The 22,623-nt window shown below is 43.3% G+C and overlaps 1 protein-coding gene across 2 annotated transcripts; it reads left to right on the top strand.

The window, feature by feature from the left end:
- The first annotated feature begins 11,336 nt into the window (after positions 1 to 11,336).
- Positions 11,337 to 22,240, top strand: LOC122028627. 2 transcript variants are annotated; one of them, XM_042587476.1, is made up of 7 exons: positions 11,337 to 11,546; positions 11,621 to 11,730; positions 12,211 to 12,400; positions 12,514 to 12,609; positions 14,301 to 14,426; positions 21,880 to 21,919; positions 21,982 to 22,240. In XM_042587476.1, the coding sequence occupies exons 2-7, from the start codon at positions 11,702 to 11,704 to the stop codon at positions 22,047 to 22,049; spliced, it is 549 nt and encodes a 182-aa protein (XP_042443410.1). In that variant the 5' UTR covers positions 11,337 to 11,546; positions 11,621 to 11,701; the 3' UTR covers positions 22,050 to 22,240. The 2 variants fall into 2 exon arrangements, with proteins under 2 accessions (XP_042443410.1, XP_042443411.1); XM_042587477.1 differs by lacking the exon at positions 11,621 to 11,730 and having other exon boundaries at positions 11,339 to 11,546.
- The last annotated feature ends 383 nt before the right edge of the window (positions 22,241 to 22,623 follow it).

Raw genomic sequence — 22,623 nt, 5'->3', positions numbered from 1 at the left:
ATTTTTTACTTGTTTTCTTTGTGTCAGAGTTTATTCCTCTAGGCGATGTTCATGTCTTTATTTGTTTGTTGTATTGTTATGTCAATTGGTATCTGAAGCCTAATAATTTGATTTTGATATCTCTTCTATTCTCTATCATCCTTGAGACCTCAATCATGCTAGGTTCATACTTTGAAACCGAATTTGATTCTATGCACTTCTCAAACCAACATCTTATTCTCAACCATGGATGACTATCACGCCACACAAATTATTACACATAGTTTGACGGTCATGTCTTCTCCCAAGTCATCCACAAGTCTTAGAACTCTTATTTGACATTGTTTTTATTATTTTATTACCATCTTATAAGAAAATAACAAAAAGGAAAACTATATAAAGTAATAATAGAAAGGAAAAAACGGCAAAAAGAGAAAATCTATAAGAAATTCTTTTAGTCCCCTTAGCACATATTGACTCAGCTAGTGCACGAACTTCATGTTGGTACAATTAGGTCTGATTTAATCCTAATAAGCTAAGATTGTATTTTTGATATTTGAGCAATATGTTTCAATGAGTTGAGTAAATTAAATTATATTAGGGAGTGTGAGACTTAGTTAGGGGTTGAATACTGATCAACAGTACAATGGCTAATATATTTGTTTAAGATGATCCGACAACCCAAGCTACTACTCCTCGACTTATGGTATGCTGGTGAATCACTCTTGAAAAAACGTCATCCTTTCTCCTGGGCTAATTATCGAAGGTGAAGAAAATAAAGAATACCAAAGAAATCAAAGAATAAGAAAGAAATCAATGAAATCATAATTTTGAAAAGAAGCAAAAATAATTTTTAGAGTTTAATTGTCATAATTACATATCACACAAAAAGTTAATATGGAGTAAACATATAGTAGTGCTCACTAGATAATTTTTGACAATCAAATTTAATTAATCAAAATAAAATTCATTATCATATCAACCAAGAATATGTAAGTAAAACATTTAATCATGTCAAATGATCTAGAACTTGACAGTCAAACTTAAAAAATTTACAATTCTCAAGCTATTGTTATTGGGAAACATATGTAAAGATGTTTATTCAAAATCAAATGATATATAGACAAAACAAAGTGCAAAGTATAAAAATAAAATATATAAGCAAAATATAAAGGTAAACAAAAGTAAAGAACAAACTCCCATAAATTCCTGACAATTGAAGACGATTTGGAAATAAAAGTCATGCCAGTAATGAGATAGTCTGAATGGAAAAGAGAGTGTTCACTAAAAAAAAAATTGAGATTACACATTTAAAAGACAACGAAAAACATTGTATTTTTTTTAACAACGCTTTTAGGAAATCATAGACGACGCTTGCATGAGAAACATTCCTGGCATTAGCCTCACGGCTCCTCAGATTGGTGTACCTTTGAAGGTTGGATCTTTGTTACTTCACTTCCCTTTTCGACAAAGAGATGCGTCCCTTCCATGTGGCCAAATCATTTTTCCCTTTCTCGATCAAATTGTAGCCACTGTGAAATTGCAGAGCGTTTGCCCTCAGAGTAGCTACTTGATATTTGCTTATTCGGAAACTAAGTTCCCATTTTCTATTTCTAGGAGTTGGGTAATTTGGTTTCATAAGAGGTAGATTGGACTAATGCTCTGAGTTCTCAGGCCAAAGTAGGTGGAAGTTATTCTCTATTGTTTCTTCTTTGATATTTTGTTTGGCTATGCCCATTTCCTCATAACTTGAAACTCTCAACTTTAGCGTCTACCTATGTAGTGCCTTTCCATGATCTTCCTAAGATATAAACCCTTCAGAAATTGTGAGGTGGAATGTGCATTGCCTATCTTTATTGATAAGTGTAGACATATCCATCACGGACACTCTTTTTTTTCTTTAATTCTTATGAAAAAAAGAGGTATAGTAGGAGATACTTCTACCGTACTCTTATTTGTAGCTCAATACCTGATTAGCGTTGACATCAGAAACTGAATGATATATACATTCTTGTTAGCAGATTATTGTTCTTGAAGATACGACAGAGTAATTAGTTATGCTCCTAAGAATGAAATTAAAGCTCAAGAACAAAAAGAATTTGATCCTCTTATGTTTCTTTTTTATTTTACTTTGTGATCAAATTTCCATAACTCTTCAGTTCTCATCAGACAGGTTATATTATCAACCCAAAGCTTAAAAACAGGAGCGACAAAACCACATTGTTTTTTGAAGGCTGTTTGAGGTAAATTTTTCATTATTTAACTAATAATACAGTAAGACATCCTTTTCTATTCTGTTAAAATTTTGACATACTTTCTTTCATCTGCTTGGACACTTCTTCATTATGTCAATTGTCACCCTTAACAGCTTTTAAGATCTTTGTAGTTGGACTGATGGTGATCTCCAACAAGCAATTTACTGATAGGTTAATCATGTTTTTGATCTATTTCATTCAATCATATGAACAAGCAAAAAACACATCAAGATGGCGCTCGACTACTTTTATTTATTGATTTAATTTATTTATTTAAACTTGATCCGGTGGTAAAGACGGGGGATCCTCGTTGGTGGAAGGTCAACGGCACGTGGAGGTCAAAGGTCAAGAGATTCTACCCCGAGACCCGACCGACCGGACGAATCAAGCCGACGACCGGACGAAGCATGCCGACCGGCCGTGAATCCCCCGCCGAATGAAAGACAACCCGACTAGGGGTTGGGTTTCCGATGCTCAAGGTAAAAAGGTTTCATGGCCGAGCGGGTTGTCCGTTCGGCCGGGCACGAGGCACCAAAGAGGCAGGAGCAATCGCATCCGAGCATAGGACCGGGAGTCCCCCCGGTCGGACCGATACCTACAACTGGGCAGAAGGGGTATGCCTGCCGAGCGGCCGAACTGCTAAGAGGACAAAGGAGACAGGGGATAACATCATCCTCGAGACGTCTGCCGCCGACAAGTAGCAGAGTTGGCGACCGAGCCATATACAGGATCATACGGCGGAAGCTTCCACCGTCACATCCGGGATATGCTCGGACGATTGCGGAATGACGTCAGAGGTACTTTTTTGACACGTGCTTGTTAAGGTATGTTTGGGGAAGCGTGCACGCATCGAGAAGCGTGCCCGCGCCTCCCCAGGGTCCTATATAAGGACCCCCAGACGTCGACGAAGGTATGCGAAAATCCTTACTGTAGCCACAATTACGCTGCTTCTCTCGTTGCCTTACTTGAGCGTCGGAGGGCCGTCGCCGAGAAACCCCTCCCGGCGACAACAAGTGGACGATGACGATCTTCGGCCGCGACGCCGACACCGGCGAGGCGAAGTTCGGCTACCAGAAGACGCCCCACGATGAGTGGGACTATGCCGGCGTCAACGTGATGATGCTGTCCGACCAGAAGGACAAGGACGGGAAGATGAGGAAGCTCCTCACCCACCCGGACCGCAACGGCATCGTCTACACCCTCGACCGGACGGACGGCACGTTGGTCTCGGCCAACAAGATCGACGACACCGTCAACGTGTTCACGTCGATACCTTTTCATCTGGCTTTGTTCCAGACGCCCTCGGAGGTAGTGCAAGCTAATCAAGACAAGGGATCTTCATCGGACGAAGCACCCGTTCAGGACATCAGAAAAGGAAAGGCGCCCCGAACGGACGCGTCACCCGAGCGGATCAACTGGCAGTTTTCAGATGTCATTCTGCGTGATCCACTGCCGAAGCATTATGTGCCCCCTGCGATCGGGGAATATAATGGAACAACCGACCCAAAAGACCATTTGGGTAAGTTCGATAGCACTGCCACTCTGCATCAATACACAGATGGTGTGATATGCCGAGTATTCCTCACCACTCTCTCGGGATCGGCGCATCGGTGGTTCCGGAGGCTGCCGGACGGATCTATTACCAGTTTCAAAGAATTCCGAACGGCGTTCCTCCATCATTTCACGAGCAGCAGGCGTCACCAGAAAACTAGCGTCAATCTGTTCGCCATCAAGCAAAGCGCGAGGGAGCCGCTCCGAGCGTACATCCAGCGCTTCAACCAGGTGGCCATGGACATTCCAACGGTCACCTCGGAAATGATGATGAACGCGTTCACGCAAGGACTCGTGGACGGTGACTTCTTCCGCTCTCTCATCCAGAAGCCTCCCCGGGACTACGACCATATGTTGCATAAGGCCAATGAATACATTAATGTGGAGGAAGCCTAGACGGCGAGAAGAAAGGAAGCCCAGACGGACCAACTAGCTTCCGCCGAGCCGAAGCAGCCCGTCCTCATCAACACACTCGGTCGCACGCCGTCCAGCAAGTCGCGGCTGATCGGCCCAAACCCAAGGGGAAGGTATGGACCCCAATGTTTTGTTCACTCCATCAGTCAGCTACTCACAACACCCGCGACTGTCGGATCCTCCCCCCCATCGCTCATCCTGTGCCAAGGAGCTACCACCGCCGATCACCTTCACTAGATCGGCGACATCGACAACGGAGCCCCGTTCAAAGGATAGAAAGGAGATCCCCCGAGCGGCAGCATCGTCAGCAGCCCGTAGCCCACCATCGGGCGTCGTATGAACGACCTCGACCTTCCGCTCGGGAGGAGGAGAATAGGGGCAACGCATCTCGGGGCGAGATTAACATCATTGCCGGATGAAAGGTGCGCCGATGTAATACATTTCATGAATATTCCGTTCGGATGTATCCTTTGGTTGCAGGAATAAAAGATATAAGAACAAAGCAAAGGCATGAGCATTGTGCACCAAGCGGGTAGCTGCATGATGGCGTGACCAAGGCCCCGTGCCGTTCGACCGGGAGTATATTATCCGAGCCACTTGCTCGATGTCGAAGACCCCGTGCCGTTCGGCCGGGCGTATATTATTCGAGCCACTTGCTCGATGTCGAAGACCCCGTGTCGTTCGGGGGGCGTATATTATCCGAGCCACTTGCTCGATGTCGAAGACCCCGTGCCGTTCGGCCGAGCGTATATTATCCGAGCCACTTGCTCGATGTCAAAGACCCCGTGCCGTTTGACCGGGCGTATATTATCCGAGCCACATGCTTGATGTCGAAGACCCCGTGTCGTTCGGCCGGGCGTATATTATCCGAGCCACATGCTCGATGTCGAAGACCCCGTGCCGTTCGGCCGGGCGTATATTATCCGAGCTATAAGCTCATTGTTGAAGACCGTCGAGCAGCGACGTTAAATCTTAGAGTCGAACCGGCGACTATAAACCCTCCGGCCTGAAGACCGTCGAGCAGCGACGTTAAATCTTAGAGTCGAACCGGCGACTATAAACCCTCCGGCCTGAAGACCGTCGAGCAGCGACGTTAAATCTTAGAGTCGAAGGCGACTATAAACCCTCCAGCCTGAAGACCGTCGAGCAGCGACGTTAAATCTTAGAGTCGAACTGGTGATTATAAACCCTCCGGCCTGAAGACCGTCGAGCAGCGACGTTAAATCTTAGAGTCGAATCGGTGACTATAAACCCTCCGTCGAGCGGTGACGTTAAATCTTAGAGTCGAACCGGCGACTATAAACCCTCCGGCCTGAAGACCGTCGAGCAGCGACGTTAAATCTTAGAGTCGAAGGCGACTATAAACCCTCCGGCCTGAAGACCGTCGAGCAGCGACGTTAAATCTTAGAGTCGAACCGGTGATTATAAACCCTCCGGCCTGAAGACCATCGAGCAACGACGTTAAATCTTAGAGTCGAACCGGCGACTATGAACCTTCCTGCCTGAAGACCGTCGAGCCATGACGTTAAATCTTAGAGTCGAACCAGCGACTATAAACCCTCCGGCCTGAAGACCGTCGAGTGGCGACGTTAAACTCTAGAGTCTGACCAGCGACTATAAACCTCCCGGCTTGAAGACCGTCGAGCGGCGACGTTAAACTCTAGAGTCAGACCGGGGACTATAAACCCCCCGGCTTGAAGACCGTCGAGCGGCGACGTTAAACTCTAGAGTCGGACCGGCGACTATAAATCTCCCGGCCTGAAGACCGTCGAGCGGCGACGTTAAACTCTAGAGTCGGACCGGCGACTATAAATCTCCCGGCCTAAAGACCGTCGAGCGGCGACGTTAAACTCTAGAGTCGGACTGGCGACTATAAACCCCCCAGATGAGGCAGCGTCGTGTCAAAGCACTTCAGCGAGACATTTGTAGAGAATCCAGGAAAAAAGGGAGAGTCGTTTGACCGATCGGCGCGGTAAAGGAAAACACTAGGCGAAAAGCTCACAAAAATCCCTAATGGAAGGTCGTTTGACCGATCGACGCGGTAAAGGAAAACACTAGGCAAAAAGCTCACAGAAATCCCTAGTGGAAGGTCGTTTGACCGATCGGCACAGTTAAAAGGAACACTCGAAATGAAATGTTAACACAACAAGAGCGGGCATTCATTTAAAGATAGCAGTTAAAAGTTACATATGCCACATGAAAATAAAAGACTCGCCGATCGGAAGCATGCCTGAAAATACTTTACTCAAGGAAGTCAAAGATATGCTTTGGGATGGTAGTGAGAAGCGCCGCATGCTCCGTCACCGGGATGACCACAGACTCGGGGAGCTGACCCTTGGTCTTCAGATAATCCGCCGTGGCTGTGATGGCCAACTCGAAGGCGATGACCAGCCGGTCGTACACCTTCTCTACAAACTCCGTCGAGCGGATGTAGTTTTGCCTCAAGGCGGCAACATGGCCCGGCTCCGCCTCTTGGTACTCCTTAAAGGCGGCACGGGAAGCTTCAAGAGCCTCATGCAGGTCCTTCAAATCGCCCTTGAGCTTAGTCACCTCCTCCGAGCGACCTTTTTGCTCGCCTTCCAGCAGATCGGCCAGCTCATTCACACGCTGCTCCAGAGCTCGGGCTTCTACATTCTTTTTTTCCAGATCAACGATGGCGGTGTTCTTCCGAGTGGTGGCCAGCTCAATCTCGCGGTCATAGAATTTGACCTTTTTGTCTAGCTGGTCCAACATGTAAGCCTAATCGGTCGTCTTCTTTCTCTCGGCCTCTAACAGATCTTTGGTCTTGGCGAGCTCCTTCTGCAGCTCGGCATAAGAAGGGCCTTGGGAAGACGACGGGCCGCCCTGACTCTTCAGCCTCTTCAGCTCGTCCTCCACCATCGCCAAGCGGTTGGAGACAGCAATCTCTTCCACCCATCGCTGGTGTACACAGAAAGATTAAAAGGCTAATCGGGAAGGTTATAAAAAGAAAAGGAAATAGGGCTTACCCCTGTGGACTGTTGCATGTGACTATCAGCCAGCTTGTCGAGTGGTATCATGGCCACACGGGCCCGAGCGTCAGCCCACATTTTAGCGAGGGACCCCTTCATAGTGATCATATGCTCGGGTGCCGTCGGCCGATCAGACTCAGACATAAAAGCCTCAGTAGGGAGATGCAGAGTAGCCCTAACTGTGCGGCACTGGCCCGGAGTCGTCTGAGCGGACGCCAAAGGATCGGAGGCTCGGCTGGACAGGGTGGACAAAATGCCCGAGCGGAGGACTCAGCGTGGTGCAGGAGGAAGGGAGGCAACCGGAACCGCTTCAATGGGAGCCGCAGGTGCCTCCAACTGCGAGGGAGTCCGGCCGGAGGAGAGAGCCTCGACCGATGGTGCTTGGCCGCGTGGGGAGGCGTTGCCCGTCCGCTCGGACGTTTGCACTGCGGAGGTTGCCGAACGGAGGGACATCTCAGCTCGCCGCTTCTTCCTGTTGAGCGGGAGTTCGTCCTCTGGATTGGAGCTTTCTTCCCAAACGGCCGGCTCTTTGCTAGAAGTTGCACCGACAGTGGCATCCATAGGCAAAGCCTAAGCGCCCGACTCGTCTGCTTGCGCTTCACTCTCATCCTCATGCGAGCCGACCGGAGCAATGCCCAGTTGCTCCATTTCCTTGGCCGCTGCCGCTTCGAGTGCGACCGCTTTCTTCTTCAAAATTCCGAACAACACTGACTCCATTACAATATTCGCAATAAAGAAAAGAGAAGGAAATCAGTTAGAACTCAAGGCAAATGTACAAGTGAAGTTCTTACCGAAGCTGCTCGGGAGGGGGGTCCGGCTCGGACTCAAACCAAATATGTACATCACTCCTTCAGGCAGGAGCTTGTTGATGTCGAGCTTCAGGCAGGCTAGCAGGTTCGTTGCTTGAAGATAGTCTGGTCGGGTCTTATATTTCTTCAGCTCGGGAGAGATGGGCGGTCCGACCTGTCATTTCGTACGGAAGGGGAGCCGCCCGGGAACACGAAGGAAGAAAAAGTTCTCCTTCTAGTGTTTGTTGGAAGAATGCAACTTATCAAAAAATACTAAGTCGGGCCGAGCTTAAACAGATAAGTGCCCAGCTCGGACTACTTGGGGTAATAAAAATAATAGAAGACTTCCGGGCGGAGGGGAATGTTGTGTATCTTAAATAAGACCACAACCCCGCACAGGAGGCGAAAGGTGTTGGGAATTAGTTGGGCGAGCGGAATGCCAAAAAAGTTACAAACTTAAACAATGAAGGGGTGGAGGGGAAACCGCAGACCGGCTACGAATTGGTCGCGGAAAAGACAAAAGGCGCCGCTCGGCGGTTTGTGCGGCCGAGCGGAAGGTGAAAGTAAAATTAGCTCAAAGTCTGAAGGGATATCAAAGGCGTTAAACAGGCTCTCAGCATCGCGCCGATCAAACCGTGACTCCATGGTGGTGTACCATGGGCTGAAAGCCGGGTCCGCAAGCTGAGAGGAGCTTGCCATCGCCAGAGCAATGGAGGAAGCAGAAATCGAAAAGGAAAGCAAATGCGCAAGCGAAAAAAGGAACAAAACAGTAACCAAAGGACGAAACGCGGCTGAGAATGCGAAGAAAACACAGGGATGAAAGGAAGAAAGGAGGGAGAACCTTACAAAGGAGTTGAGGATCGAAGGAAGAAGGCGGAGAATCGTCGGAGAAGGGAAATCGGAGTCGCCGGAACGCTGAAGCACCGAGGAAGGATACGGGACACACGAAGGCAAGGGTGTGGCGGAGGAAGAAGGTGAAGGCTTTATAAGGTCGGCCCCGATCGGCCTCGACCGTCGGATGCAGGTCACAAGCACCGAGGCCCACATCGGGTCGTTCATTTCAAACCGCCGATGTCCCATCGGACACGTCGTCGAGCCGTATGATGACACCAGCGGAGGCGCCACGTGGCACCATGCCACAGGGGCGCATTTAATGAGCGCTATTACGACGCGCAGTGCGCGTGCTTGGTCTTAATGGAGAGGATTTGCACGAATTCTGAGGAGATCCGAAGGGCGTCAGCGTTGACCGTTGACACGGTTACAAAGCCAGCAGCAGTAAGAAGCCGAATGGCCGTGAGGAGGAACATTCCAGAAAGTGAGAAAGCGGTGTCACTCCGGCCGACCGGCAGTCTAGTCAGTCGGACTTAGCGCCTCCTTCGACTAGACTTGAATGGGAGACATGTGATACGGTGGTAAAGACGGGGGATCCTCGTTGACGGAAGGTCAATGACACGTGGAGATCAAAGGTCAAGAGATTCGACCCCGAGACCTGACCGACCGGACGAATCAGACCGACGAGCTGTCCGTTCGGCCGGGCACGAGGTAGCAAAGAGGTAGGAGCAATCACATCCGAGCATACGACCGGGAGTCCTCCCGGTCGGACCGATACCTACAACCGGGGCAGAAGGGATATGCCTGCCGAGCGGCCGAACCGCTCAGCCCTGGAACAGACAGGAGGCGCAAGAGGACAAAGGGGACAGGGGATAACATCATCCTCGAGACGTCTGCCGCCGACAGATAGCAGAGTTGGCGGCCGAGCCGTACACAGGATCATACGGCGGAAGATTCCACCGTCACATCCGGGATATACTCGGACGATTGCGGAATGACGTCAGAGGTACTTTTCTGACACGGGCTCGTTAAGGTATGTTTGGGGAAGCGTGCGCTCATCGAGAAGCGTGGCCGCGCCTCCCCAGGGTCCTATATAAGGACCCCCAGACGTCGATGAAGGTATGCGCAAATCTTTACTGTAGCCACAGTTACGCTGCTTCTCTCGTTGCCTGACTTGAGCGTCGGAGGGCCGTCGACGGGAAGCCCCTCCCGGCTCGACTTCTTTGCAGGTTCGTCGGAGATCTGCACCACTAGTCGGAGACAGCAGAGCGTGCCACGTCCCCAGCATCCGTCGACTCAGCACTCGGACAGGATCAAGACTTAAATTCAACATGTATATGGGTGTCTTAGTATGCTGTTTTTCTTTTTCCTTTCTTTTGTCTATTGAAAATCTAATGATTAGCTAACAAATGCCCTTTTAGTATTGTTCCTTGTGACTAATATTTTTATTATTTTAATTAAAAATGATTCTTTATATGAAACATTCCATTAATGAAACCGTAAACCCTAAACTGCCAATGAAATATTGACGGTGTGATTATGTCCTTTGTTATCTTGCTTGTTAATTAATGAACAATGAAGCTAGTAATTAATTGTTTGATTGTTTTGTTATTATTTCAGACTTGTATTTGTGTTAATATTTTGTTATATTATTTATAATTATTTTGAAGATGTTGACTCATTGTTGGTTAATTTATTGTAACAAGAATGGACAATGAATTGACGTCAAAGGATAGACTATCATGTGAGTTTAATGTATTGATTATGTTAGAAAGTGTAGAATCTCTTTATTAAATAATGTATTTATTATGTGAGTTTGTTTATTATCTTGAGTTAAATATATAGATGTTATACTTGTTGTTAGCTTAGTTTAATTTATTGATTATATGAGCTACTTCATTTTAATTATAATGTAATAATTGTTTTCATCATAGATGAATGTTGAAAAAAATTGAAAGTGAGGTTTCTGTTTTACTAAGAAGGATACTCATATATTTTCGAGAAGTTATAATATTATCAGAAAGATTTAATCTAAGAAGTAAGATATGTTGGAACTAATATGTATGTCTAGTATATAGGATTTTTATTTTTATATATACTTAACATATATCTAGAGTTTATGGATTATGTGTATATATTTTTTATTTAAATTGTATGACATATTTCTGGATCAATTATAAGAGGATTATACTTTCATAATATTTTAATTGATGTTATTTATAAAAATTAATTAAATAAATTATGATTTAAATATAATAGATAATTTAGATCGCGTGTGTTTGAGATAATTGAATACTTTATCGTTGTACCGGAGCCCCGGAGGCCGGGTAAAACGCATAAAGAGTTGCATGATTTGTTAAAAGTTTACCTTCAGAATATTTATACACTTTGTAATTCAAATTTTAATTATTATTATTATTATTATTATTATTATTTATTTGAGTGTTTTAGAGGTAAGGGTTCAAACTGAGTGATATTTGGACGGTTGTGATGTCACGCTCCTTCAGCTCACGGCCCGTCCTATTTTGAAACACTCCTGCACTCGACCGCCACTCTCGAACTGCTCGACGGTCGAAGGCAGAAACCCTCGCAATCGCTTTCCTTCCACACTCCTTCCTCCTCTTCCTCCTCTCCATCGTCATCAAGCGGCAGTTGGAACTGCAGGTGGAGGAGAAGGAGTCTCTAGAATCACTCCACGAAGCCCTCGCTGCGACCCTTCAAATCCGGATCTTCTCTCGGTACGTACCCGAGCCTGGAAGGGGATCTATTGCTTGCTTCATAATGTTTCCCTCCTCGCTCTTCGTGTCTACAGGATTAGCCGGAAACTCGATTCTCTGTGTGAAATCATGTTTTAGTTTCTCCCTTGCTTCCTATCCTGGTGTTGGGAAATGCAATGGGTTTTCAGAGTAAACTGCATACGAGGTGATAATTTGGAATGAAAGTCAACTAGCCGTGTGTCAATTTCTTTGAGATTCTTTATAGAATTCATTTTCTCAGTACTCCTTAATTAAATGTTGTTATTTGGTAATATTATTTCATCTCAATGACATGCACTGATACACGTCTTAGTTTTTGTCACTAATTGGACTTTGCTATCGGTTTGTCAACTTATAAATTTGTGACTATTTTTTTTATAATCGTGTATGCCCTTGAGAAGATTATGTAATGAAGTTTGAGGATGTGTCAATGGTTGGTGAAATATGATTGTCTACACAATCTATGATTACTCAAAAAACTTTGCATCAGTCATTTTTTTCCCTTTGAACCAGTTAAATATATGATGAATCAAAACTAGTGATTTTTCACACCTGAAATTACACACATCTTTATGCAATGGCTATCTTGTATCTAGCAGTTAATAATGTTTGGTCTGTTGGACATTGGTTGGCTTTGATAAACCAGATTGGATTCTAAAATTTGGCAAAGGCCAGAGCAGCACGAAGAAGGTATAGTGATGGCAGACCTGTGGCGACACCACCATCATCACCCAGCGGTGGATGATGTGATGAAGGTCTTGAGCAAGGCGAGCCAAGAACTTATCCTCGTGCAGTGCCAGCTCGACCAGGAGTTCCAACAATCGTACCCAGACGACGTTAGTCTAATCAACAAATCCTAGATACCAATATCAGTTCACTGAACCAATAACTAAACAGTTTCCTTTATTTATTTGTTTGTTGATTTGAATACTTTTTCTGTGGTTCATAGGTTAATCCGTGCAAGATTGTTGCTCGGATCAAGAAGATCCAGGAGGACTTGGTTTCACTGAAGGAACTCTGCCGTGAGCTTCTTGCTGAAAAGCAGGTACATTTTTCTTCCATTTATCCCACCACTTAACATGGAATAGTTGATTGAATATAAAAATTATCTTGGAGAATTTATATTAAATGATTTAACTACCTAGCTTTCCTTAGTGCTAATGGGAGTGGATCTATCTAGATGGATGGTGTGATATCAGCATGAAAAATTATTCTATCTCTTTGGAGGAGTAACAAGCATCAATACTTTTGCGAGTTAGTTATGAATTTAGAAATTACATGGTTCTAAGAAGAAAACCCCTGTAATGGGTAGGTTTGAACAAACAAAGTAGTTGTGTGTGTCAGGCTTTTTCCTTATGCTTTCTGCCAATTGCAGTGAAATTCAGCAGTATGTGTCAGTGGTAATTCGGAAGAATTTTTAAGCTTGGCAAAGTAGCAATCAGGATGTAAAGTTTTTTCCTCTCCAGAAACCAGTTAATCAGTAAAAGTCATATTTCATATGTAAGGATGAAGGGTTGGTGAGCGCACAATTTATGTGAGATCCGTATGTACTTTATTTCTGTTAGGCTTCAATGCAATATTCTTCATTATTTTAAAGAGCCTGCACATGCTTATAATACTGTATCCACTTTTGTATGCTTAAGGACTATATAGGTTAAATCAATCCCTATTCTGTTAAAATCTAAGCCATGTCCAAGTTAACAATGAGTTAATTAATGATTTTTGCAAATTATACAAATAATAAGCATATTCTATATATTGCTTACGTCAACTCGTAAAATTTGTTCTATGTAAAAATTATGTGGATCGATTAACATACATTGTTATATGCCATGTCTTTTGTGTTACATGTATTTCTTAGGTTGATATGTAAAATATTTCAAGAGTTATTGATCGTCTAGGATGATTAATTTATTTATTAATTGATAAATAAAATTTTGTTTTTATTGATTTCTTTAGTTGTTTAATTTGATATTTTATATAGATGTATACTCATATATATCCTTCACATATGGTGATATGCATTTGGCAATATAAGGTTGAATGGTGACTCAATCATGTTCCATTAGCCTGCAGTATCTAAGCCCTTGATCTTCTTAAGATTCACTATAGTAAAGTGTGATGAATACTGGTTAGATTTTGTTGCTGCACATTGAAGGTCTATCTATCATATGGTTTGAGCTGACCTTTCTTCAAAAAGTATAGATTCTTGCAATAACTAATAAATGCTAATGAAATCTATAATCACTGTTTTTCTAACAGGATTTGATTGACAAAGAAAGAAGATTGATATGTATAATATTTCATTTGGGGTTATCAATTGCCTAGGATGATTAACTTATGTATTAAGTGATAGATATAATTTATTTTTATATTGATTTCTTTAGCTGTTTAATTTAATACATTATATATATGTAAACTCATATATCTTTGACACATGGTGATATGCATTATTAGCAATATAAGATTATTTTTGAAAAAAATATGGACAACATATACACCATATTGAATGCTGACTTGATCTTGTTCCATTAGCCTGCACTATCTTAACCCTTGAATGATCTTCTTAAGATTCAGTATAGAAACGAATGTGTAATGGATATTGATTAGATTTTGTTGCTACTCATTGAAGGTCTATCTAATATATGGTTTAAGCTAACCTTTATTGAAAACAATGTACATTCTTGCAATAACTAATAAACGCTAATGAAACATATATCACCATTTCACTAATAGGATTTAATTGACAAAGCAAGAACAGTTTTGGCTGGGCAAAGACATTCACTGCAGCTGTTATTGTCTTCTTCTGGTCTGCCATCCCTGAAGGAATCTGATGACATTGCATACTCAAATTTGAACCAGGTAATATTCGATGTTATTGTTTCTTCATCAAAACAAGTTTTAATATACCCTTTTTGATGTCTCGTATTTGGTTTTCTCTTAAGCCTTAGAAGAAAGTCAAAATTTTGTTTTCTAGTTTTATATTAGCTATGCTCTATGTATATGTGATTCCTTGCAAGCATATATCATGTAGACATTAACCCCTATTTACTTGAGAGGGCGGAAACAAAACTATGGAAACATTTTCACAGATTATTTCATGAAAAGGGATGGATTGTTTATCTTTTTCTTTGTTTATATATTATAAAATAATGGATGGACGAATTCAAGAATATTTTTAGACATTTTTTCCTCCACCCCAATAGGCAGAATGAACTTTCGTTCTTGCCTTACTGCTAAATCTCTCCCAATGGTGTCGACCTTGCGATTGTGGGTGGCCTCGCTCGAGGCTATGATCGACTTTGCAACCATGAGTGACCTCGCTCATGCCCATGGCCAACTGCGGGCGGTCTTGCACACGACCATGGCTGATCTTGCTCGTACTTGTGGCCGACCTCGCACGTGGCCACGACCGGCCTCGCTCACGGCCACAAGATTATGCCTCATTTCCCCCCCCCCTCTCTTTTCTTTCCTCTTTTTCCCTTTTATTTTCTCTTTCTTTTCCCTAGGGATTTTTTTTCTTCCTTTGTGTTAGAATAAGTAATATATTTGTAGGGCTATTTCTGTAATTATGTACATACTTCTTTCCTACAAAAAAACTTAACCCGTGGTATCCAATACACGTGGTTTTCTTTTGAACATGGTATCAGAGCCAACCCTATTTTCTTAAGAAAACCCTAATTTCCTTTTTAAGTTTTCTCCGCCGCCGCTACAACCCCGCCGAGCTCTCTCTTCTCTATGCTCAAAACCCCTACTCGCATTCCTCAAGCGCCGTCGCGACCGTCGCTTCGCCTTGCAAGCTGCCGACGCCGCAGGTCATCCCTCCTCGGGCGGCATCAACAAGGCTGTCGTCGAGTCCCTCCCCTGCTTCCGCTTCCCTCTCCCTCTCGCGTGTTCCCGCAATCGGAGCCGCCGACCTCTCCGCCTCCTCACGCGGGCACTAGCCGTCGAGCTACAATTGCCTCTCAACCGGTGACTCCCTTCTCTCCTCACGCGAGCACCACAACCGCGGCTCTTCTCCGTCGCTGACACCACAACCTAGATCAAGGCGTCTTCCCCTGCGACCCGGCCTTCTTCGGACTAATTCCTTGCTGCTCCCTGTGCGTCTTCCCCTGTGACCCGCCAGAGCCACATCAACTCGCCTAGAAGGTTCTGGGGATTGTGTTCTCGCTGTACCTTCTTAGCTACATTGTGGGAGAATCTGAGTTGGAAGCCGATAAAGAAGGTCGAAGAAGTTGCTCCTTGATGCATACTCTGGTTTAGCTTTGGCTGGTTGGAAGTGAGTAGGAGCTTCTTCTGTATTCTGCACATGAACAGGCACACGTTCTCTTGATGTCCTTCTATCCACTAATAGCTCAAGATCAGCACAGAAAGGCAGTTCAGTAGCATTCTCTTGATTTTGAATGGAGCCATCTTTGCTGTTTACAAATATGGAATAACCAACACAAACATATTTGAAGTTTGAGAGGGCGGAGAGTCCAACCTAATCAATGGCTACATCCGACGTTCCAAAGCCGGATACCTCAATCTTTACCAATCACATCACTGCACCTCTCTCTTCCGAGCAGTTGGATGGTAAAAATTACGTCTCTTGGGCATCTCACATTGAGCTTTGGCTTGTTGGACAAGGATATGAGACATATCTCACTCAAACTGAAGAAGATGTTCCAGTTGTTGATCGACCTCTATGGAAGAAGGTTGACGCTCAGTTGTGTTGTATTATCCGAGCTACCATCCATTCATCTCTCAGGAATGTCTTCCGTACTCACAAAACCTGCAAAGTCGTTTGGACACAGGCTCTGATACCATGTTCAAAAGAAAACCACGTGTATTGGATACCACGGGTTAGACTTTTTATAGGAAAGAAGTATGTACATAATTACAAAAATACCCCTACAAATATATTACTTATTCTAACACTCCCCCTTAAGCTGGAGAATATAGATTATATGTACCAAGCTTGTTACATATGTAGTCAATTCTGAGACCTCTCAGTGACTTAGTAAATATATCTGCTAGCTGATCATGTGAATTGACAAAACTAGTAGATATTTCTCCAGATATGACTTTCTCTCTGACAAAGTGACAGTCAACTTCAATATGCTTTGTCCTCTCATGGAAGACTGGATTTGAGGCAATATGCATGGCGGCCTGGTTGTCACATATGAGTGACATTTGTGTAACCTCTCCAAATCTTAGTTCCTGAAGCAACTGTTTTAGCCATATAAGTTCTTGACTGGCTATAGCCATAGCTCGATATTCTGCCTCTGCACTGGATCTTGGCACAACATTCTGCTTTTTGCTTTTCCAAGAAACAAGGTTATCTCCGACAAATATACAAAATCCAGAAGTATATCTTCTATCAGAGGGAGATCCTGCCCAATCTGCATCAGAATACCTCACAACTTGAGTATGTCCTTTGTCTTCATATAGAAGACCTTTTCCTGGTGCACCCCTGATATATCGAATAATGCAAGTCACAGCATCCCAATGTTCTTTGCACGGAGAGTTGAGAAACTGACTTACTACACTTACTGCAAATGAGATATCCGGACGGGTGACAGTAAGGTAGCTTAGTTTCCCTACTAATCGTCTGTACCGTTCAGAATCTGAAAGAGGCTCCCCCTGATTTGGCAGGAGCTTGACATTAGGATCCATGGGATTATCGACTGTCTTTGAGTTTAACATTCCTGTTTCTTCCAGAATATCCATTGCATACTTCCTTTGGGATATAATGATCCCATCTTTAGACTGTGCCACTTCTATCCCTAGGAAATATTTGAGTTTGCCGAGATCCTTTGTCTGAAAATGTTTGAAAAGATGTTTTACTTGTGAAATCCCAAGATGATCATTACCTGTGATGATAATATCATCAACATAAACCACTACATAGATGCAATCAATAGATGAGTGGCGATAAAAGACAGAATGATCAGCCTCGCTTCGAGTCATGCCAAACTGTTGAATTACGGTACTAAATCTACTGAACCATGCTCTAGGTGACTGCTTGAGACCATGTAAAGATTTCCGCAAGCGACATACAAGACCAGAAGACTCCCCCTGAGCAACAAAACACGGAGGTTGCTCCATGTAAACTTCCTCGAGTAGATCACCATGTAAGGATGCATTTTTGATGTCCAATTGATGAAGGGGCCAATGACGAATTGCAGCAATAGACAGAAAAAGACGTATAGAAGACATCTTGGCAACAGGAGAAAAAGTGTCTCCATAATCCAATCCAAATACCTGAGTATAGCCTTTAGCGACGAGACAGGCCTTAAGTCGATCTACCGTGCCGTCTACACCAACTTTCACCGTAAACACCCATCGACAACCAACCACTGACTTCCCAGGAGATAGAGGAACGAGGTTCCAAGTCCCACTGCTCTGTAAGACACTCATTTCCTCAAGCATAGCTTGTTTCCATCCTGGATGGGCAAAGACATCACCTGCAGTCTTTGGAAGAGAAACAGACGACAAGAAAGACAGGCAATAATAATAGGATGGAGAAAGACGATGATAGCTCAAAGAAACATAGTGAGGAGAAGGATTGCGAGTGGAATGCATACCCTTTCGAAGTGCAATAGGAACATCAGAGTCAGGAGATGGGATCGGAGGAAACGACGAAGGACTTGGCTCCAAAGATGTGCCCACAGAGTGTCAGTGTTGGTCGGCGGCAAAGCAGAATGATGACGACGTTGATAAACCTGCAAAGGAGGAGACGAGGCTGGAGATGATAGAGGCGCTTCCGGAGGACAAAAGATAGTTACTGGTGCAGGTGGAGAGGGAGAAACCTCGAACTGTGAAGCGGAAGGCCCAAAAAAAGAAGCTGAATCAAAGAATGTGACATCAGCAGAGATGAAGTACCGACGAAGAGTAGGGGAATAACACTTGTACCCTTTCTGAGACCGTGGGTACCCAAGACACACTTATGAGACCGGGGAGAGAGTTTGTCAATGCCGGGATCAAGAGCATGAACAAAATATATAGAACCAAAGACTCGAGGTGGTAAAGGATGAAGAGACTGATGCGGATAAAGTACCTGATGAGGTATTTTGCCCTGGAGAGTGGATGAAGACATGCGATTAATGAGATAACACGCAGTAAGTACGACATCACCCCAAAACTGATGAGGGACATGAGAATGGAGAAGAAGAGTCCGAGTGATCTCAAGGAGATGGCGATTCTTGCGTTCTGCTACCCCATTCTATTGAGGGGTATGAGGGCAAGACGTGCGATGCAACACACCATGAGATATCAAGAAGGTACGAAACTGAGTAGATAAATATTCGTGTGCATTATCACTTTGCAAAGTTCGAAGGGAAGTACCAAATTGAGTTTTTATTTCAAGGAAAAAGAATTCAAAAATAGAAAACAATTCTGAACGATCCTTCATTAGATATAACCATGTACAACAGGAAAAATTGTCTATAAAAGTAACAAAATACCTTGATCCCATTGTAGAAGAAACACGACTCGGACCCCAAACATCAGAATGAACTAAAGCAAAAGGAGACATTGCCCGACTCTCAATGCGAGGAGAAAAAGAACTACGAACATGCTTACCTAATTGACACGACTCACAAGATAAAGACTCTAAGTGAGAAAGACTAGGATGTAACTGTTTCAACTTATTAAGACCTGGATGTCCCAACTGAGCATGAATAAGAAGTGGAGATGCCGCCGCCGAACCAACAAAAGAGGGTTGTTGAAGCCGATATAGGCCATGAGACTCACATCCGAAGCCAATCATCCTCCCCGTCCTCTGGTCCGGTAAGGAAACAGATGTGTTAGTAAAAGAAATGACACAATCAAGAGATCGAGTAAGTTGACTTATCGACAATAAATTAAAGGGAGCTCCGGGAATATAAAGAACATTATGAATGGAAAGAGATGAAGAAGGATGAACAATGCCAATATCCTGAGATTGAGTTTGGGAACCATTGGCCATGGTGACCATTGGTAAATTACCAGAAGTAGTGATAGAGGAAAATAGGGATTTATTACAAGTGATATGATCGGTGGCCCCAGAATCAAGAATCCAAGGACCCGAAGAACGAGATATGCCAGTAAAGGAAGTACCAGCATGTGCAATGGGAGCAGTGGAACCAGAAGCTTGACGATCCTCAAACTATTTCAAAAAGTCAGTATAGGAAGGTGTAGGAGTCGGATCAGGTGTTAACTGTGAAGTGGAAGCTGAAGAAGCAACAGAACTCTAAACAATCTGAGCAGCACGAGGAGGACGACCATGTAGACTCCAGCACTTATCAATCGTGTGTCCCGGTCGGTGGCAATGATCACACCAAGGACGTCCTTTGCCACCTTTGCGAGGTGGAGGTCCTTTGTGTCGAGAGACCAAAGCTGACGAGTCGACAGGAACGGAAGAAGGCATCGTCAAGACTTTGGTCGGGACACGGAGAAGAGTCACCCAGGTATTGTCCATGGTAGCTTCTGTGGGGCTGCCTAAGATCTGATCACGGACATGAGAATAATCTATGGGCAGACCATATAAAGCCAGAGACATAAAATTTTTTTCCGATTTTCAAGCTCTTCAACAGGAGTGGCCGCAGGCGGTAGCAATTCATTGAAGTCACAAAGAAGGCTAGAGACCGAACCCAGATAAGTTGACATTGAATCCTTGATCTGATGGTCACTGAGGATGGTCATGAGATCTTCACAAACCTGATAGAGTCGCCGAGAGGTGTTTGTAAAGAGTTTTTTTCTTCCTTTGATTCCTTTCTTCGGGAGCCTTGGCGCAACGGTAAGTTGCTATCATGTGATTTGATGGTCACGGTTCGAGTCGGGAAACAATCTCTTGCAATGCAGAGTAAGACACACTAGATGCGTCCCTGGATCCCACATTGAAGGGAGCTTCGTGCACTGGACTATTTTTTTTTTTAAATTTTTTATTCCTTTCCTTCTTCAATCCACACCTTGGATCTAACATCAGCTAAGTACACAAAGTGGATAATGCATGATCATATGATAATTTAGGTGTTGTTGGCCTATATTAGGAAAAAAAATGAGATAGAGATATAACATATAACTATCAGCATATGAGGTTACTATAATCTGGAAATGCTTTATGTTTTCAGTTTAGTCTTTGAAAATAACGTCTTGATGCTGTATTTTTTTTTGTTCACTCTGGAAATTTGCACTGAATTTCTTATAAGTATGAGATTGTCTGTTAAATACCTCACCTCCTGTTTTTGAAGTTCATTTTCTTGTTTTAGATAAAAATTATTTACTTGTAGCTGTGGTTTACATATGCTACTTTATGATATTTGGCTATTCTCAATCCTTTTGCTTTAGTTTGTTAAAACAGAGTGCCTTATCTGATTCAATGTAAGAACTCAGATTACTTTACACTTTTCTATAACTTTCAAGAACTGTTCATGATTTCAATCTGCAATTTTGATATATGGGAACTTGTAACATTAATCTTGATTTCATAAACATTCGGCAGTAAAATTTTGTAAGCTACCAACTTCCAAACTCAATAAGCTTTCTCAATCCATAAACACAGTCTTATATTACTCTTTTTTGTATATTTTTTTTGGGATAATTTTTTTTTCTTACAATTGGCAATTAGGTACTAAGGTCATATTCATCAGACTTATGAGAAATGCATTACATACTCTTTATCAGATATCATTTATATATGCAATCTATTAATACATGTAACACTTAGGCATGCCTTTTAATAGCATTGTAATTTTTTATCACAAAGTTGCATTGATTTATTAGTTAAATTTGAAGATGTATGAGATTTTACATGTTTACATTGATTAGTAAATAATTGGCAGTCCCACACAGACGGCTTAAACAATCAGCTACAATACAATTGCTGCGAAGTGTGAAATTTTTCTCTGTATTATATGGACATTGTTCAGTAGGGCTATGCTAGATGGACTCCAGTATAGGTATCTGACACGGTGGGGAACTAAGCCTACACATGGTCGCCTCAATAAGTTTTTATACATCAGTAGAAATATTGAGTGTTCACTCGGAGTCTAGGTACTCGATGCAGGTATAGAGGGGATAAATGAAGGTCCAAGTACCAAAGTTGTAGTAGATGGTGAAGTCTTCATAGAAGGAATGACTCGTATAGTTTGTGTATGTAGTATCTGCTTTTACTTATCTATGTATCTCATATTACTGGTAGTTTTTTTTTTGCATAATCTCACTTGTTTTCCTCGAAGTCGAAACATTCTTATGATTCTCCAAGTTATGAATCATCTTTAGACTGCCTATTAACCATTTGGGACCATTCTCCTGGGCAAAACAAGTTCACTTGTTTGCAATATATTTATAGGTAATTGATGAATGGACAAGTCAAGTGAGAGCAAAGATTGGTAAGCTTCTTCGTTTGTATATTTTCTAACAGATAGGAGGGTGATATACACTATTATTTCAGGTGATGAGAATGGCACTGATGTGGACATAAATCAGATGCTTTTTTCCGCACTTGTTCAAGATAACTGAGGTCATAAACCAAGAGCTGAGAAGCACTTTGCTAACATTTTTCCTGTGTGGATGGATGATGTATTTTCATGCTCTGAAACTTGGAATGCTTGTACCCAGTTGACTTACTAGTCAGTAAAGCCGAGCTCTTGGCAAACATAACTTGTTTCTGCAGTAAAGTGTATCACTCATAATCACCTTTTTGCCTTGTAGTTTCATAGTTTGTCATATTTGAGTTTATGATTCCTTTCTTATAGAGCGTGTTGGAAGATGAAGTCCCCTCGGGATGGTCTAGTGATTAGCGCATGAGGTACTGTCACTATGAGATCTGGGGTTCAAATCTCGGCATAACTGAGGTAAATATCTTTCTCATACGTCCGTCACTATTCTAAAGGCTAGTAGCCACTCATGATTTACCTCCTCCGTGTTAGCACTATAACGGGTTGACAGAGGCGCTGGAGCAAGCATATTCGCCTTGTGTCACCGTGTTGGAAGATGACATCTAGTTAGAGGCATGCAAAGAGTTAGAGGCGTCAAAACTGGTTGACTAGGCCTGGGCAGGACAACTTGAGCCCAATTGATTTATTTTTTTAGT

This window comes from Zingiber officinale, chromosome 10B (assembly GCF_018446385.1).
Source record: "Zingiber officinale cultivar Zhangliang chromosome 10B, Zo_v1.1, whole genome shotgun sequence".
NCBI classification, from domain to species: domain Eukaryota; kingdom Viridiplantae; phylum Streptophyta; class Magnoliopsida; order Zingiberales; family Zingiberaceae; genus Zingiber; species Zingiber officinale.
This window is presented reverse-complemented; position numbering and strand designations above follow the sequence as displayed.

What these genes read in the sequence shown, in the direction of transcription:
- LOC122028627 (XM_042587476.1), top strand. Translation starts at nt 11,702, where the DNA reads ATGGGTTTTCAGAGTAAACTGCATACGAG. An exon ending in AGCTTCTTGCTGAAAAGCAG is followed by an intron (nt 12,610 to 14,300) that starts GTACATTTTTCT and finishes TTTCACTAATAG; the next exon opens with GATTTAATTGACAAAGCAAG. An exon ending in CATACTCAAATTTGAACCAG is followed by an intron (nt 14,427 to 21,879) that starts GTAATATTCGAT and finishes ATATATTTATAG; the next exon opens with GTAATTGATGAATGGACAAG.